The sequence below is a fragment of the Pinus tabuliformis genome, chromosome 7, assembly GCF_031772625.1.
Source record: "Pinus tabuliformis cultivar Carrire ecotype Pingquan chromosome 7, CPIR1, whole genome shotgun sequence".
Classification (NCBI taxonomy): domain Eukaryota; kingdom Viridiplantae; phylum Streptophyta; class Pinopsida; order Pinales; family Pinaceae; genus Pinus; species Pinus tabuliformis.
The window spans coordinates 723,630,660-723,646,272 of record NC_142293.1 but is presented as its reverse complement, the minus strand read 5'-3'; the positions used below and the strand labels follow the sequence as shown (position 1 = coordinate 723,646,272).

At 40.9% G+C, this 15,613-nt stretch overlaps 1 protein-coding gene across 2 annotated transcripts in view; it reads right to left on the bottom strand.

Annotated features, from left to right (window-relative positions):
* Positions 1-750: 750 nt before the first annotated feature.
* Positions 751-15,613, bottom strand: part of LOC149249579 (heme binding protein) — a 112,051-nt gene continuing 97,188 nt past the window's right edge. For both annotated transcript variants that reach the window (XM_089458740.1, XM_089458741.1), the window contains 2 exons: positions 1,295-1,395; positions 751-1,174 (listed from right to left, as the gene is read on the bottom strand). In XM_089458740.1, the coding sequence (XP_089314866.1) occupies positions 881-1,174; positions 1,295-1,395 (395 nt within the window). In that variant the 3' untranslated portion in view covers positions 751-880. The remainder of the gene's footprint in view (positions 1,175-1,294; positions 1,396-15,613) is intronic.

Genomic DNA, 15,613 nt, shown 5'->3' with positions numbered 1-15,613 from the left:
AACACCAAATTGATCACTGTGCACACAGTCCACAAAATGTGGGAACGTGTCCCTGGGTTTCCCTAAAGGATTGTTTCATGAAATATATGTGTGCGTGTGTCCAAGGATTAGCTGAATCAACTGAACCATCTGCCCAAGGCATGTCACTGATGAAGAGGCCACTAGTGACATGTTCAAATACCACTCTCAGGGTTACCAACAACTATTGTTGATGGCATTAGAGCTGTCCTCCATCTAAATATTCTGCAGCAAAAGGCAGACCCTGTGAGGTTTTTCTTGGAAAAAAAATTATAGTTTCTTTCATGTTTTGTTCTAGCAGCAGCTTCAAGCGATCAAATCCTAGCAAGCATGCTCCCGCCCTACATAATGTTACTATCGATCGTGGCTTAATAGTCATTATGGTCCTCCTGATCAAGAGGGTCAATTTTGTTAATTGCCATTCTTGTCTCTATCTATATGAGCTGTGTTGGCCACAATTAATGTGACATTTGTCAGGTTTGTAATGGCACTCTCTTCTCACCTTAGCTTGTGTTGAGGCCAACTTAGTCCCTGGGTTTTCAACTCCAGTAATTTCCCTCTTTATATATATATGGTGATGAGCAATTTAATTACCTTCTTTTTTCAAATCATTTGTGAAGAAGCATCAGTCATCGTGGAGAAGGGTAGTATCTAACAACCCATCGAATGCTCCAAAAAACTCTTTTGAGACAAAAAGCTTTCAGTCCCTACAATACTTGGAAGTTCAGAATCTAATTCGAATAAAAAAAATTGCATTAAACATAACGATGATTGAACTCTTACTAAAGTAGACCTCAAAAATGAACTCATACAGTGCATTAAATGGCAATGGCTTATATGTTTGACATTTAGCTGTATAATCCTAAAGGTGATCTATAGGTGTGAAAGTCATCGACTTACCTTTCCTAACCCACCAACCTACAAAAATAGATACACCAAAAGCTGAGAGTGATAAGACAAGTGAAAAAATATTTACAGTATCGACAGCCCTGGTTGATGAGACCACATGACTTTCTTTCTCCGCTGAAATGATCTCTAAGGTTACCCAATCACAGCTAACAGAATAATGGCCACTTTTAGTCCAAGGATTCCCATTTACAGGGTACCAAAATGCAGCCGAGAAATTGTGTGTCTGTCCTATAACAAATTGAACATCCTGCAGTTACCCAGGTACAAAGATAGAAGTTTCAGAAGTTGTTTTTGAATCAGTAGAGAAAAATGTTCACCAACCAACACTATAAAACTATGCACTATTCAAGAAAAACAACAAAAATACCTGTTGAAGACGATCAGATGTGCGCAGGGGCCTGGAAAACTCAAAAGTGTAAGTCCCTTTGCTACCAGTTGATGCATATGGGCTTGCATTCTCCAGAAGACCTGAAAAATTAAAAACGGAATTGTACTGAATCCTACTAACAAATTAGATTTTGACATCGAGTATTGAGTATAAGTCCAAAATATATATATATATAAGTCAATTTCACGACCATGTTCCAAAGGATAAATAAATTATCTTTGAAAAATCAGCAATTTTGCGTAAGAAGTTTGAAATTGAGTGAATACAAGTTACAATACACAACATATGGGACCATTTTCCCCAAAACTTGCTTCTGTAGTCTGAATTCTGCTACATCATATAACTGCATTTGGCAGGCAACTTTCGATGGTTTATGTGATGTTAATACAACATAAACATTTTTTTGGTCCAAGGAAAACCTTGAGGGATCCTCCACTCTTCTCCAGAATATCCAGATGGAAGGTGGCTAAACCACCAGCCATAATAGTGACTGGTAACCCCAAGCAATCCAACTAAGTTTGAACTAATGACCTATGGCCTCCTCCCCATTGGCAACATGCCTTAGGCGGATGGTTCAACTGATTGAGCTGAGCCTTGGTTTTAATAAAATGTAAACTTATATTAAAGTACTGTTAGTTTTTTTATTTTTTTTATTATTTACTAGCCTTTTGAATCAACTGTTCTGTTTGCCACATCAACAAACTTGTCTCTGATCTTTGCAAGAACATGAGTAAACTTGATATTGGCCTGTGTGTTCTCTAAAATGACCTTAGCAAGAAGATTGGCAAGTTTAAGATGGAAGTCCAATCAGGAGCATGGGGAGATTGGTCTGCATATTCCCGAAAACTCCTATTTGCAACCCCTGTACTTGCACGCTTTTCCTGTTGTTAATTGAAAGATGGAAGCAATCACGATTTCTGACAAGTTTTAGTTGAACAATAGCCACTAATGTCCAATAACCAATGCATTAGTTTTTTACTTTTTAAATATACTTGAAAACAATTTCATTCATTTCACAGTATATCTGCAAGAGTAGTACGCCTCTCTATGTCACTCACATTTTCAATTATTTCGGCATCTATAGATCCATTACAAAAGATCTTTCATTCATATCCATACCAGCTCAAACCAAGAAACCAGACTAAAGATAACACCGAATTCACAGAAGGAGAAACGGGGGTCATATAGAAGCCCATATAGACAGAGGGAGTGCAACTTGCCATGCATCATTCTGCCATGCTAACTCAGACCACGTTTTTGCTCAATGTATACTGGTGGATGGGGGATCAGCATATTCTCACAATGTGAATAACCCATTTTGAAAGCCCCATCCACTTGCCAGGAGTAATTGGCGTCTGGACACTGACCTGCTGCAATCAACTGGCCCAGAGATTGCATGAACATCTGCTCAAAAGTGATGTATTTGAACAAGTGTGTGTTCTGTTTTATTCAATTTATTCACCAGGTTTAGTAAGGCGTCAAGTATTTGTTCATTTGAAACTCTGCTTCGGCTCTTTCTACTATAGGCAGGGATGTCGACCCCAAGGCTTTGCTGCACCATAAAATTCTGGAACTACTCTTGCATGAAGAAAGGGTTGGAGGACTAAGATTACCCCTCCCCCCCTAACCCCTGCCTTGAACCTGGCAAACCTTTGACTCCTGTAGAATGGACCTGCCTCCTGGGTCTCCCTCTTCCTCTATGAACTGAGGATTCTGCCATTGTACTAAAATCCAGATTGCAGTACAAGACAAACCACCTATGAAACATAGGAAGAAAGGTCACAGAGATCCCTGCATGGTTAAATTGATGAGGTTGCCATTGAATTGAAGGGAGAGTCATAGGAGTGATCGTTCATCATTGTACCATCTTGCCGGCTATGTACTGACCCAACAATGACACTGGCATGCTTGGGAATAACTTGTGGCCATTACAACTTTTTGGAGGGATCATTTCTATGTTACACAGTTTCCAGTATACATGGGATGCATAACCAGTATGTGTAGAGACACCCCACTACAAATGTCAAGGAACAACAGCGTACAATGGGTTAGGACACAGGGGACCCTGCCCCAAATATACAGATATTAAAAATACATTAATTTTTAAACTTTTAAAATAATTATTAACAATGAATACATGATACATACGTGAATGCTGACATATACCAATGGTTGTTCAGTGCCATGAAAACACGTTGAAAATCCACAGTTACAAGTTTTCAACTACCAAACCACTACCCAACACCAAATGACTGCCTAGCAACAACAAAATGACAGCCCAACACTAGCAAATGAGCATTTTGGCTGCCTTCTGTGTTTGTTTAGGGTTTATATAGTCTTGGAAGATTGGTGAGACTAAGTGAAAAAGGGCAGGAAACTAGAACTTAGGTTTTGAAAGAAAATCCTAAAAAAGAGTGCCACAGGTAGGTACTTCTTCACATTCCTCGAGGGCATAAGGTGCCTTGTGCATGCTGCATACTTGAACACAAGAGATGTGAATTTTGCCATTCTTTGTGTACCTCATGGCAGACCATAAAGTACCCAACATACTAGGTGTTTATGGGTTGTACTTGGTATACCCCTCGTATGAAATCCTCGTCCAAAACGTCTATCCAACAGTTGGATATGTAGACCTGTGCTAGGCTAAATAATTTAGACTTCATGAATATTGGAAAATACAAGGCCTTAGCACTAAAGGTCTTGGAGCATTGCAGGGGGGGCACCGAGGCCATAGGATGCATCCAAAATATGTTTTAAAACCTCTTCCTTTACTCATTACTCAGTTTTTGAACAAGTGAGAATCAATCACTAGTGCACAAGTAACTTTGTATTTTTTTATCTGATCAGTGTTGCAGGAACCGTTACCCCCCCCCCCCACATATTAGACCCCAAAACTGTATCCCGTGCGGATCCGTGGGCAAACTGCAGGCAAAACCACAAACAGGAATTTTGAAACCACGATTCACTCAAAAAAATGCGCTTCTTGGACCTGTTGAACCATGGCGGTTCCATTCGCAGTTCCACCACAATTTCCAAGCGATTACGGAACTCGCCCACACGGTTCTAGCAGTAACTTTTTTTTTCTTTGACCTTTGGTTTAAGTGCGACCTAGGGTGAGTTAGAGGAAGGCCTCTTCCCCCTCTCTTTTTCTCATTCTTGCATCTTTGGCTTGAGCTTGGGGAAGAGAGGAGATAGCAAGCTTTTGATACCAGATTTGCGAGAGGTTTGAGGATAGAGAAAAAAGGAGCTTGGGGGGTGGAGGAGGAGCTTGGACGGGTGGAGGAGGACTACCATCTACCTCAAGTTTTCAACTTATCAAGAAATAAAGGGTAAGTGCAAACCCCAATTAGCTCTCTCATTTTCTTGTCATTCTTGTTTGTATTTTTTCTCCTCTCTTACTCTTGCCCATTCTTTCTTCGTACTCAATTTATTGCAATTGTCCATGTAACAACCTCCTCCCACATCTACCCAAGTAACCAGCCAACCGGGCTAGACATGCAACGAGAGGCTATTATGATCACATTTAACCTCCTATGTGACCTTAAGGAAATGGAATCGACGGAAACACAACATACAAACCTTCCACATCAGCTACAGGACCCTTGAGAACCATCCCAACACTTCAGGCAACTAGCCCCTGGGTCCCACTGAAGTTTTTTATCACTTGACCTCTGGACGCTCTAATGCTATAGGTTTGTCAGCGTCCAAGAGGCTCTAGATGCTCTCATGCTATAGGCATGCCAGCGTCCAAGGACTATTTTGTCCAGTTTTGTGCCAGTGTCCCCGAGATTTAAGCCACTTTTCAGGCCCAAGTCACTGCCCAGAATTGAATGACATCTTCAAAACAGTAAAATAATACGAAAACAATGATGCAAAAGCAAATAGTTGAACAAGCTCTTAACCAGACCCCTACTAGCCATGACAGGCATTTCGTCAAACATATCACAAATATGTAATCTACAGGTGTAAACAACAGATTTAAGCATAGAGATCTCATACTTATCTGGGAATTGCTAAGAACCATTGTTCCCTCTTATCATTTGTTGAATTATCATCTATTAGGCCATAGATACATTGTCCATTCACTTACAAATAAAAACATGATGAGACCCATACATAGCCATTGTCATGAAACACGTACATAACCAGCATAATAGCAGCAGAAATACCAACGAAATCATAGCCATATGATCCACATATAAACAAGTATAATACTCATAGAAATACAAAGAGAAATAACCTTTCATTAATGATGCAAAATCCAAACCGGGATGGGACTACCACATTCCACCCGACCATAGAATGGCTGAGCCAAATCTCTCTTCAGCCATTCACCCCCGTGCCATATTCCAAACATGAATGTGGGACTCAAACCAAAAGAACCGACCAAGGCTTCCCGAGGCTAAACCACCTCACCCTCATCAATGAAAACCAAGCTTTATCGTAATCCATGTCGGATCACTAGGCCAACACAATAAACATGTCATAACAAGCTTACCATGATCTCCACCCAATCACTAGGCCACACAAACATGGATGCCACCGGATTTCTCCACCTACACCGTGAGGAATTTTCCTATATCCTAGTCCCTTAAGCTTTACCCCAACCCAAACCCGGATCACTAAGCCCTAAACCGAGACCCACTCTCCAAGCTTTACCGCATATCCCAAACTCAAGATTACGAGGCCCAATGGAGAACAAACCACCTCTTGGCTTTAGCATATATTTTGCCATTCATTGGCAAGGATTCCTAGGCCCATCGAGGCAACACAATCTTGACTTTACCGCAACCCATAGTATAGATCAGGAGTCACTAGGCCAGTGGCTTTACCATGATCGACAGTCCGGTTCAGGGATCACTAGGCCAGTGGCTTTACCATGATCCACAGTCCGGTTCAGGGATCACTAGGCCATGTGCTCTATCATTCGGAGATCCACCTCACTCAGTTTCGAATCCATCTGGCAATCCAGCTCAACCAAAACATGAGAACCCTATCACACCATGGCTATCCAGAAATGACAAGGCTAGGCTGAAAACACTGTTACACTTGGCAAAACCCATGCCATAACAGCAAAAGAACCACATGCAATACCATGCATGCCAAATTTAGCAAGGAAAATACACATGCAAATCGATACCTGCAAAGAATCCTGTTGTAGTTGCTTGATCCTGCCTTTCTCTACTTGATCCTTGCTTCCTCTTACCTTCTTTGTCTTTCTTGATCCAATGCCAAAATGCTCCAAGAAAACTCTAAGTGTCCAAGAGTGAGAGAGAGAAAGAATAATGAGAGAGCTCCAAAACTGAACTGACAAAAGGTTAACAACTGATCTGGAAGCCTTTTTATGAATGAGGCCTCTATTTTCTTCATTTTCCTCCTCACATGCAACCTGTGACCTTTCACCTCCTTTTTTTCCTAATTTCTATTATTTTCATAAATAAAGGTGCCAAAAATGTCATTTTGTCTTTCCAAAGCTTTAGCCATTGCATTTGCCAATTTCCTTGGCTATAATAAACCAAATGAACACCCACACTAGGATGTCTTGCCCAACATTCAGCTTGGAATAAGTGTCGCATCAACCGTGGTTATTATTTATGTCTTTATTAACTTTTATTACATGGAATTTTCACCAGGGCTATTACAGAACCCTCCCTCTTAGGGGACACCATCCTCTGTGTTCAACCACACCTATACCTCAGCAAAACCACTAAAAAACAAACATACTTCCAATGGAGCTTTATAACATAGCTCAACGCAGTACTTACGATGATCACCCTACTGAAAAGCAAACCAACATGACATCATAACAACATGACAACATAATGACATGACACCCATACCACTTATCGGAGCTTTATAACATAGCTCATGGCGGCATTTACATCCATATACATATGTACATATACCAAAACATCATCAAATATGTACCAAAACATATATCAAGACATATACCAAAATTGTGTTGCCTTAACCGGCAAACAAAGAAGGATACATAGCCCGCCCGCATCAAATCTGCCATCTCCCATGTAGCTTCATCAAACCCAAAGTGCTTCCACTTCACTTTAACTTGCTCGAATGCTTGGTTCCAGAGCATGAGCAGCTTTTTTGCAATATACACTGAAGCTCAGGCTGGAATTATCCATTTGGTTCCACCTGCAATACAGACCAGTCAATCACATGATCAACATCTTTAACATACTTCTTAAACAATGACACATGGAAAACATCATGGACTTTCACTGTCGGAGGCAGTGCAAATCAATAGGCTACCAGCCCAATCCTCTATAATACAGAAGGGTCCAAAAAATCGTGGTGCGATCTTGGCACATGATCCAATAAGTAAGGAGCTCTTCTTTGGTTTGATGTGCAAGTACACCTATTCCCCAGCCTAAAACTCTTTGAATAACCTATTCTGATCAGCATAGCTCTTCTGCCTATTCTATGTTGCCTTTAGATTCTTCTTGATTACCCACATTTCTTGTTCAATGTCTGCCAACATATCTGGTCCAATAAGTAACCTGTTCACTGGATCACTCCAACTGATGGGAGTATTACAACTTCGTCCATACAATGCCTCGAAAGGATCCATCCTGAATGACTCTTGATAAACATTGTTGTATGCGAACTCAACCAAAGGAAGATACTCCTCCCATTTCCATTGCTGATGCATCACATACATCCTCAACATGTCCTCCAATATCCTGTTGACCCTCTCTGTCTGTCCATCTATCTGCAGATGATAAGTTGTACTGAAGGCCAACTTTGTGCCCAAACCTGCAAATAACTCCTTCCAAAACTTGGAAGTGAACTTTGCATCCCTGTCTAACACAATCTTCTTTGGAACACCATGCAATCTGACCACATCTCTGATGAATACCTGTGCTACGTCGCTCGCTGAGAATGTGCTACATCGCTCCCTGAGAATGTAGACTTCCCATTTCCACTCTAGAATCACAATCAGTTGTAGTAGTCCACCTGGATGCCTACACTCTGCCTCCAGACGCTGACAATCAAAACACCTAGCCACAAACTCTGCTACATCCCTCTTCAAATTTGGCCAATAATAAAAAAAAATCATTGTAGTCAATGTCTTCTGATAACCTAGGTTACCTGAATATGGTTTCACATGAAACTCTCTCAAGATCACCTTCTTGAGTTCACTACTATCTGGCACATATATCATGTCTCTTAATCTAACCAATCTGTCTGCCATAAGACAATAATCCACACCCTGTGCACCTGCACCTATATATGTATTGTCACATGTACTTGCACCTGTACATGTATTGTCACATGTACCTGTACCTGCACCTGTACTACCACATGTACATGTACTTGTAATACCACCTATACATGTACTTGTAATACCACCTATACGTGTACCTGTACTATCACATGTACCTGTACCAGTACTCTGCTGCAATCTGTGCACAATCTCCATATACCTGGCATCCTACTAACATGTCTACAAGATCCTCTCCTGTAAGTCTGTCCCATAGGAGCTCATAACTGCTAAGTGATTTACCTGTATCCGCCTATTGAGAACATTTGCCACCCTGTTCTTCTTTCCTTTGATATACCTGATCTCGAAGTCAAACTCACTGATCGTGGCCAACCATCTAGCTTTCCTGGCATTCAAATTCGGTTGGTCAAACAAATACCTCAACCCAACGTGATCATTCATCAGTATAAACCTCCTGCCAAGAAGATAGTGCCTCCAGATCTTCAATGCATGTATATCGTTGCTAACTCCAAATCATGCGTCGGGTAGTTCTACTCATGCTCGTTTAGTTTTCGTGACTCGTAGCATACCACCTACCATCCTGCATAAGGACTCCCCCAATCCTCTCTTGCAAGCATCTGTGCACACTACAAACTCCTTGTCCGGATCTACAATCTGTAGAATTGGTGCATGTGTCAACCACTGCTTAAGTTGCTCAAAACTAGCCTCACACTCCTTTGTCCATTCAAACATCTTACCTTTCCTCTGCAATGATGTGATAGGATAACCAATCCGTGAGAAGTTCCTGATGAAGCTCCTGTAATAACCTATCAATCCCATGAAAGATCTCACCTCATCTACATTCTTAGGAGCTACCCACTCTATGATGGCCCTTTCTTTTCTGGATCTATTGCAATGCCCTCCATGGAAACACGTCCCAAGTAGTGTACCTCAGTCTGAAAGAAACTACACTTGCTGAGCTTGGCATACAACTGATGCTATCTCAACAACCTCAACACTGCTGCTAAATGCTCGGCATACTCTTCTTCCTCATTTTTAGAATACACCAATATGTCATCAATGAATACAATAACAAACTTATCCAAATACGGACACAACACACTATTCATCAAGCACATAAATGTAGTTGGAGCATTGGTTAAGCCAAATGGAACTACAACAAACTCATAATGCCCATACCTAGTCCTGAAAGTTGTCTTGTAAATGTCTTCCTCTTTGATGCGTACCTGATGATATCCCGACCTCAAGTCGATCTTAGAGAACATTGTTTCTCCCTTTAGATGATCAAACAAGTCATCAATCCTCGGTAATGGGTACCTGTTCTTAATAGTCACTTTGTTTAGATGCATGTAGTCAATGCATAATCTGAGAGTTCCATCTTTCTTTTTCACGAATAATACCGATGCACCCCAAGGTGATACACTTGGTCTATTGTATCCTTTGCCCAACATTTCCTTTAACTGCAACTTCAACTCAACCAACTCTAGAGTGTTCATCCTGTAAGGTGTCTTTGATGTTGGAGCTACCCCTGGCACTCACTCAATAGAAAAGTCTACTTTCTTGTGAGGTGGCAACTCTGAAATGTCCTCAGAAAACACATCCTGAAACTATTGTAGACCTGGGTACCTACTCAAAACATCTGCATCCTCAACTTCCTTACCCTTGTCACAGGAAATATGCACTGCAAATAACATACACCCTTTCTTGCGACTATGCTTTGCCTACATAGCTATCACCATCCTCGCTGATGTGGTTTTCTTCTTACCCTGTAAGACTCTTGGTTCCCATTGTCATCAACACATTCAATGGCTTTGTCATAACAATCTACCTTGGTTCTATGAAGATACAATCAATCCATGCCCAACAAAATATTGTATGATCCCAACAGTAATACATTGAAATGTGTTGCGGTAGGCATACCATTCAAATCAAATGCACAAGCTCTTACCCAATGATGAACTCGCTTCTTTGTACCTGTAGCCAACTACACTAACCAAGATTTTGCATGCAATTCCTTGCTCAAATCACACTTATCCACCAAGTCAGGACTAACATAGCTATAATTAGATATAGGGTCAATCAAAATAGAAATAACTTGATCACAAATCTTATCGTCCATCTCAATGATAGATGCATGATGGTCTGCCGATTTGTTATCCAATGTTGCATACATACGAGGAATGCTCTGACCAACATCCCTAACAATCTATGCCTCCTACGCACTATATATCTGAGACCTACCACCCTGATTCTGTGGACAATCTCTCTTAAGGTGCTCCTTACTGCATGTCCAACACTCCAACCAACCAGTGCCCTCACCTCTATGTTGTTGTTGTTGTTGTGACCCATGTCCATGTCTAGCTGCATTGAACCTCTTTTACAGTGCCACATTTTCTTTCTCATCTGCATTCTAAGGCCTTGTTCTGTTCAGCTACCATTTACCTTTACCTTTGTCTTTCCCTTTCCATCCTTGCTGAGATTCATTCTTACATTTTCACTGCTCATAGCAATGCTTCAATTTCCCAATAACTTCCTCAAGTGACCAAGGCTCATCATACTCAATCCGATCTCTAAACGCTAATGGCAATCCACTGACAAATCGTTGTTTAGCCTTTTCGTCTTTAAGATACGATACATACCTCAATAGCTCCAAAAACTTAGTCGTGTACTCTTCATCTGTCATTGATCCCATCTTTAGCTCATAGAATTCCTTGGCCTTACTGTCGTAGTACCTTTCTGACAAGTATTTCTTCTTGAAAAGCCTCTTGAACTCATGCCAACTCAAGTCATCTGTCCTAATGTCTCTGACCCGCTTCACATATTCCCACCAAATGTCTGCTTTACCTTTTAGACTGAAAATCGCTACTCTAACCTTCATTTTATCTATGTAATTATGCAATTAAAAGAATTTGTTCATCCCAAGTATCCAAGCCTTTGCATCTTTCGGCTTCTTCACATCTCCATCAAAAGTAGGTGGCTTCGCTTTCTTAAACTCATCTGGCAAGTACCCCTATGTTAGTGTCAGTCTTTCCAGCCTTCCTCCAGTGATCAAATATGCTCTTACAAATTGGTCTCAGAGTTTCCAAGTCAAATTTTGTTATTTCAAAGAGTTTTCACGCAAAATTTGGTCACTAGGCATTAGATCTAGGGTTTGCTTTCACTCCTAAAGTTGCCCAAATGCCAATTCATGTCACCATTTAGCTGAGTCTATCATCATTCAGAGGGTTGTCATCATCATGTCAAGTTCCATGGGGTCATTCTACAGCATATTCATGCTTCAGTTGCACCTAGGCAAGGTCATTTCCCTCTCCTAGGGTTTTGAAGGCAATTTCTCTTGGATGGTTAAATCACCGGCAAAACTTGTATCCAGATGTTCATACACCTTCCCCTATCCTTAAAATACCCTACCAAATGCTTCCCATCACTGAGATCCCCCAAATTCCTCATTTTTGCATAAACCCTAGTTTCCAGCTACAACTTGGCAATTTTCTAGGTTGGGCCTGTGTTTTGCCCTTTTGGACCCCTTCCCCTCACTCAATCTCTGAGATTCCACTTTCCCCTGCTTCCTAACATCCCTCCCCACTTCCAAAAATTTCCCCAAGAATTTAGAAGCCCCCTATTCCCTTCATTTCGCTCCATTTCGACAAAATTCCATGTTTCACACATCGGGACAAGTCGCACTCAAATGATGTTCCAGAGCAATAAAAGATTAATTTTGGAAAACTGAGAGAGGTTTTTGTCCAAAACATGCCAAGGAAGAAAAACCTCCTTCACTTTTTGCACAGGTGTCATGGTTTTATAGAAATGTCAAAATTACAATCGCCGGATCCAAGGAGGTTGGCCAAAGCACTAAAACGACGGAAAAGGCCCGATCCACTCCAAATTTTGGCCAAAGCCTCTTTGACTGAGCATGGTACTTTATTGGGGACTCTCAGCCCAAATTTCAAGAAATTTGGAGAAAATTTTGTCAATTGTGAATTTTTTATGCCAAACACAGGTTTTTTCCCATTAACGGGTCTCACCCCGCACACGACCCTACATCATGGCAACTCAGTTTGGTAAAAACTCAGCATTTCTAGATTTGTCATGCAAAGTTACATATGCCCATGGATGGACTTGAGATTTTGTGCAGTTTTGGTCCCCCAAAAGGTCAAAAAACTACCAAAAAATGACTTTTTGGCCCTCTTTTGAGTTGCAGAAACCAGTCTTGGGAGAATTAAGTTTTGACAGGGCAAATGACCTCCAAATTCAAAAATTCCAGTTGGGTTGGAAAGTAGACTCACATACCTTTCCAACAAGCCCACTTTTGCTCAATTTGGACACCTGCAAGTGCCTCAAACATCGCTCCAAAGGCGCGCGACCCGTCAGGCAGGGGCACGCGACCCGTCAGGCAGTTTTTTCAAAAATGCACTCTACAGCCCAAAAAACGCAGATTTGACTCAGTTTGACTTTTTGGGGTGAATTATGATTCTCTTTGATGTAATTATTGTACTTGTAAGACACTTTTACTCTTATGTAACACTTCTAGAAGATTCATTCATGAAAAAGGTAAATATTAAATGAATGAATTGGTTTCCTAGCTTATAGAGGCAAGTTGTTTTGACTGCCTAGTTTGTAGTGCTTAGTTTAGAATTGGTTGAAACAGCTCCTAGAAGGATGAGCTCGACCCCTAGAGGCAAGGGAAGAGGTTGGCTTGCCTATATTATGTATTTTCTCAATCATTTTCATGGTTGGAAGGTTGGACTCTTGAGGGAGAAGCTATCATTGTATTATTCACTGTATCTCTGCAATTTTTGGCTACGGAAAACCAGGGTTTTGCAGTCCTCTTTGGGATTCTTGTGGACTCATGTGTTGATGGTGTGTTTCTCAATGTACTTGTAAGCTTGTTATGTGACTCATTTCCTTTCTTTTACTTCTGCACATTAAACAAATGAAGTGTTAAAGTAAGAATTCATGCTTGCCATGCTCTGCTTTTATGTTTGTTTAATTTCAATGTTTTCTACTGTCTAAAGAGAATTCAAAGTTATTGTTTGCTCTCTTTAGCTCTTCATCTTTCTTTCCTGACCATCCACCTTTCCTGACCATCCACCTCAGTTAAAGGCATCAACATTGTCTCCTACCTCGCCCCAAGGAACCCCCCGCAGAAACTGTGTCCAATCCCCGCACCCAAAATTGCCCTCTCCTCAATTTGCCACCAAAAACCTAAAAAACCCCAAAACCAAACTCTTTGATCAGTTTACTAGCCTAATATCAGTGTTACCTTATTGGTCATCTCATCTATTGAAGATTTTACGAGATAGACCGGAGAGAGCCTTCTCCTGCCCCGTAGGGCTAGCTACGAGGCTAAATGGTTTGATGTAGCCTTGAGGTTTACCTTTCTCAGCCTGAGGTGAAATTTCAAGCGCTAACATACTGGCGACCATACTGGGGAGAACAAACTTGTTTGTGGGTTGATGTGTTTGTTTTATAAGCTACAGACGGAGCCTGAAGTTATGCCAGGTAGCCTTCGAAACGCTTTTGCTTTGCATTAGCGGAAGTAGATAAACGCTGCTTCAGTCCATCTCTGTGAGCTTGTGAATACAGCACTTCATTTGCATTTAACCCCAGTACATGTATCAAAATCAGATCTGATTGTTTATTGTGGACAACGATCAGACACTTGAAAGGCTGAAATCATACACTTGTCGACTCTAAATCATTTTCGAGATCAGATCCAAAGACTCCACTGGATGATGATCCCAACCAGCAAAAACATGAAAGGACAACATGAACAGATCAGGTATTCAAGTTGGAATTTCATCCAAGACATTTTGTTCTTTGTCATAAATTATTTCTTCTCTTTTCCCAAGAATGCCAAAAAGGCTTTGCAAAGCATATTGTATTTGAGAAAAGATCCCAGGCCTGCAGTTGACTCTTTCCCTTTGAAAAGTGTGAATGCCAAAGATTTGCATGCCTTTGAGCTTGATCAAGATCCTTTTTCCGAATTTTGTGATGAACTTATACCTGCTGTACATACCCCTATACCTTGTAAACTTCCAGATCGGTATAAACCTCTTGTTCTACCTTCTCTTCTTCATCCTTTCCCCAAAAACTATGATCTATACTTGCCGAGGTTTGACGGTGAAAGTAAGAATATCAATGCTGAGCAACATGTGCAGAATGTTGAGACTTTTCTAGATCTTTTTGAAGTTGATGAAGAAGATGTTAGTATAAGGCTTTTTGCTCTTTCTTTGCAAGCCAAAGTGAAGAGTTGGTTCAAAGCCCTGCCTGATGCGAGCATCTCAGATTTCCAGCAGTTTGTCAAAGTTTTTCTCGACAGGTGGATGATCGGGCAGAACCTTTTCTTGATTGTAGAAGAGTATAACCAGCTGAAAAGACTACCAGGGGAGACAGTACAACAATTTTCAGCCAGATTTAACCAAGTTTATTATTCGATGCCAGTTGATATAAGGCCTACCCCTAGATCTGCTCTCTTGCACTATCTGGGTGCCTTTGATCCGGAGATGGAGTTTCAGCTGAGAGAAAGGGATATTGCAACACTTCACGAGATGCAAAACAGTGCAGTAAATGTAGAAGCTCATCTGCTGATCCGAAGGGCAAGGTTGAAGGAAGAAGAGATGAAAAACATAGATCCGGAAAAATCGACATCTCTAGAGGTAAAGCTTGACATTTTGGTAAGTGCCGTGGAAAAGATGATGGACAAGATCAACACAAGGAATGATTGTGATGTGCCAGCTCATGGCTCGCTGATTGAAGAAGAACAAGTTGCTGATCCAAAACATTTTGTTTCTTATCCTAGTTGTCATAGATCTGATAATGATTGTTTTGTAGATCATTTTGGAGAAGAGAGATCTGTTGATATGACCTGCATGCTTGATGATATGTATTATACCGATGATTTGCCTAAGTATGATCAGTATGATGATGATTATGTTCTCCAAAAAGAAGCTAATCTTGTAGACAAATCAGCAGCTAGTTTGTGGGAGGAAAAAGTTCATTTTCAGCAGCGCGAATACAATGTTCAGCCATCACATATCAGCTATGACAGTGATGAG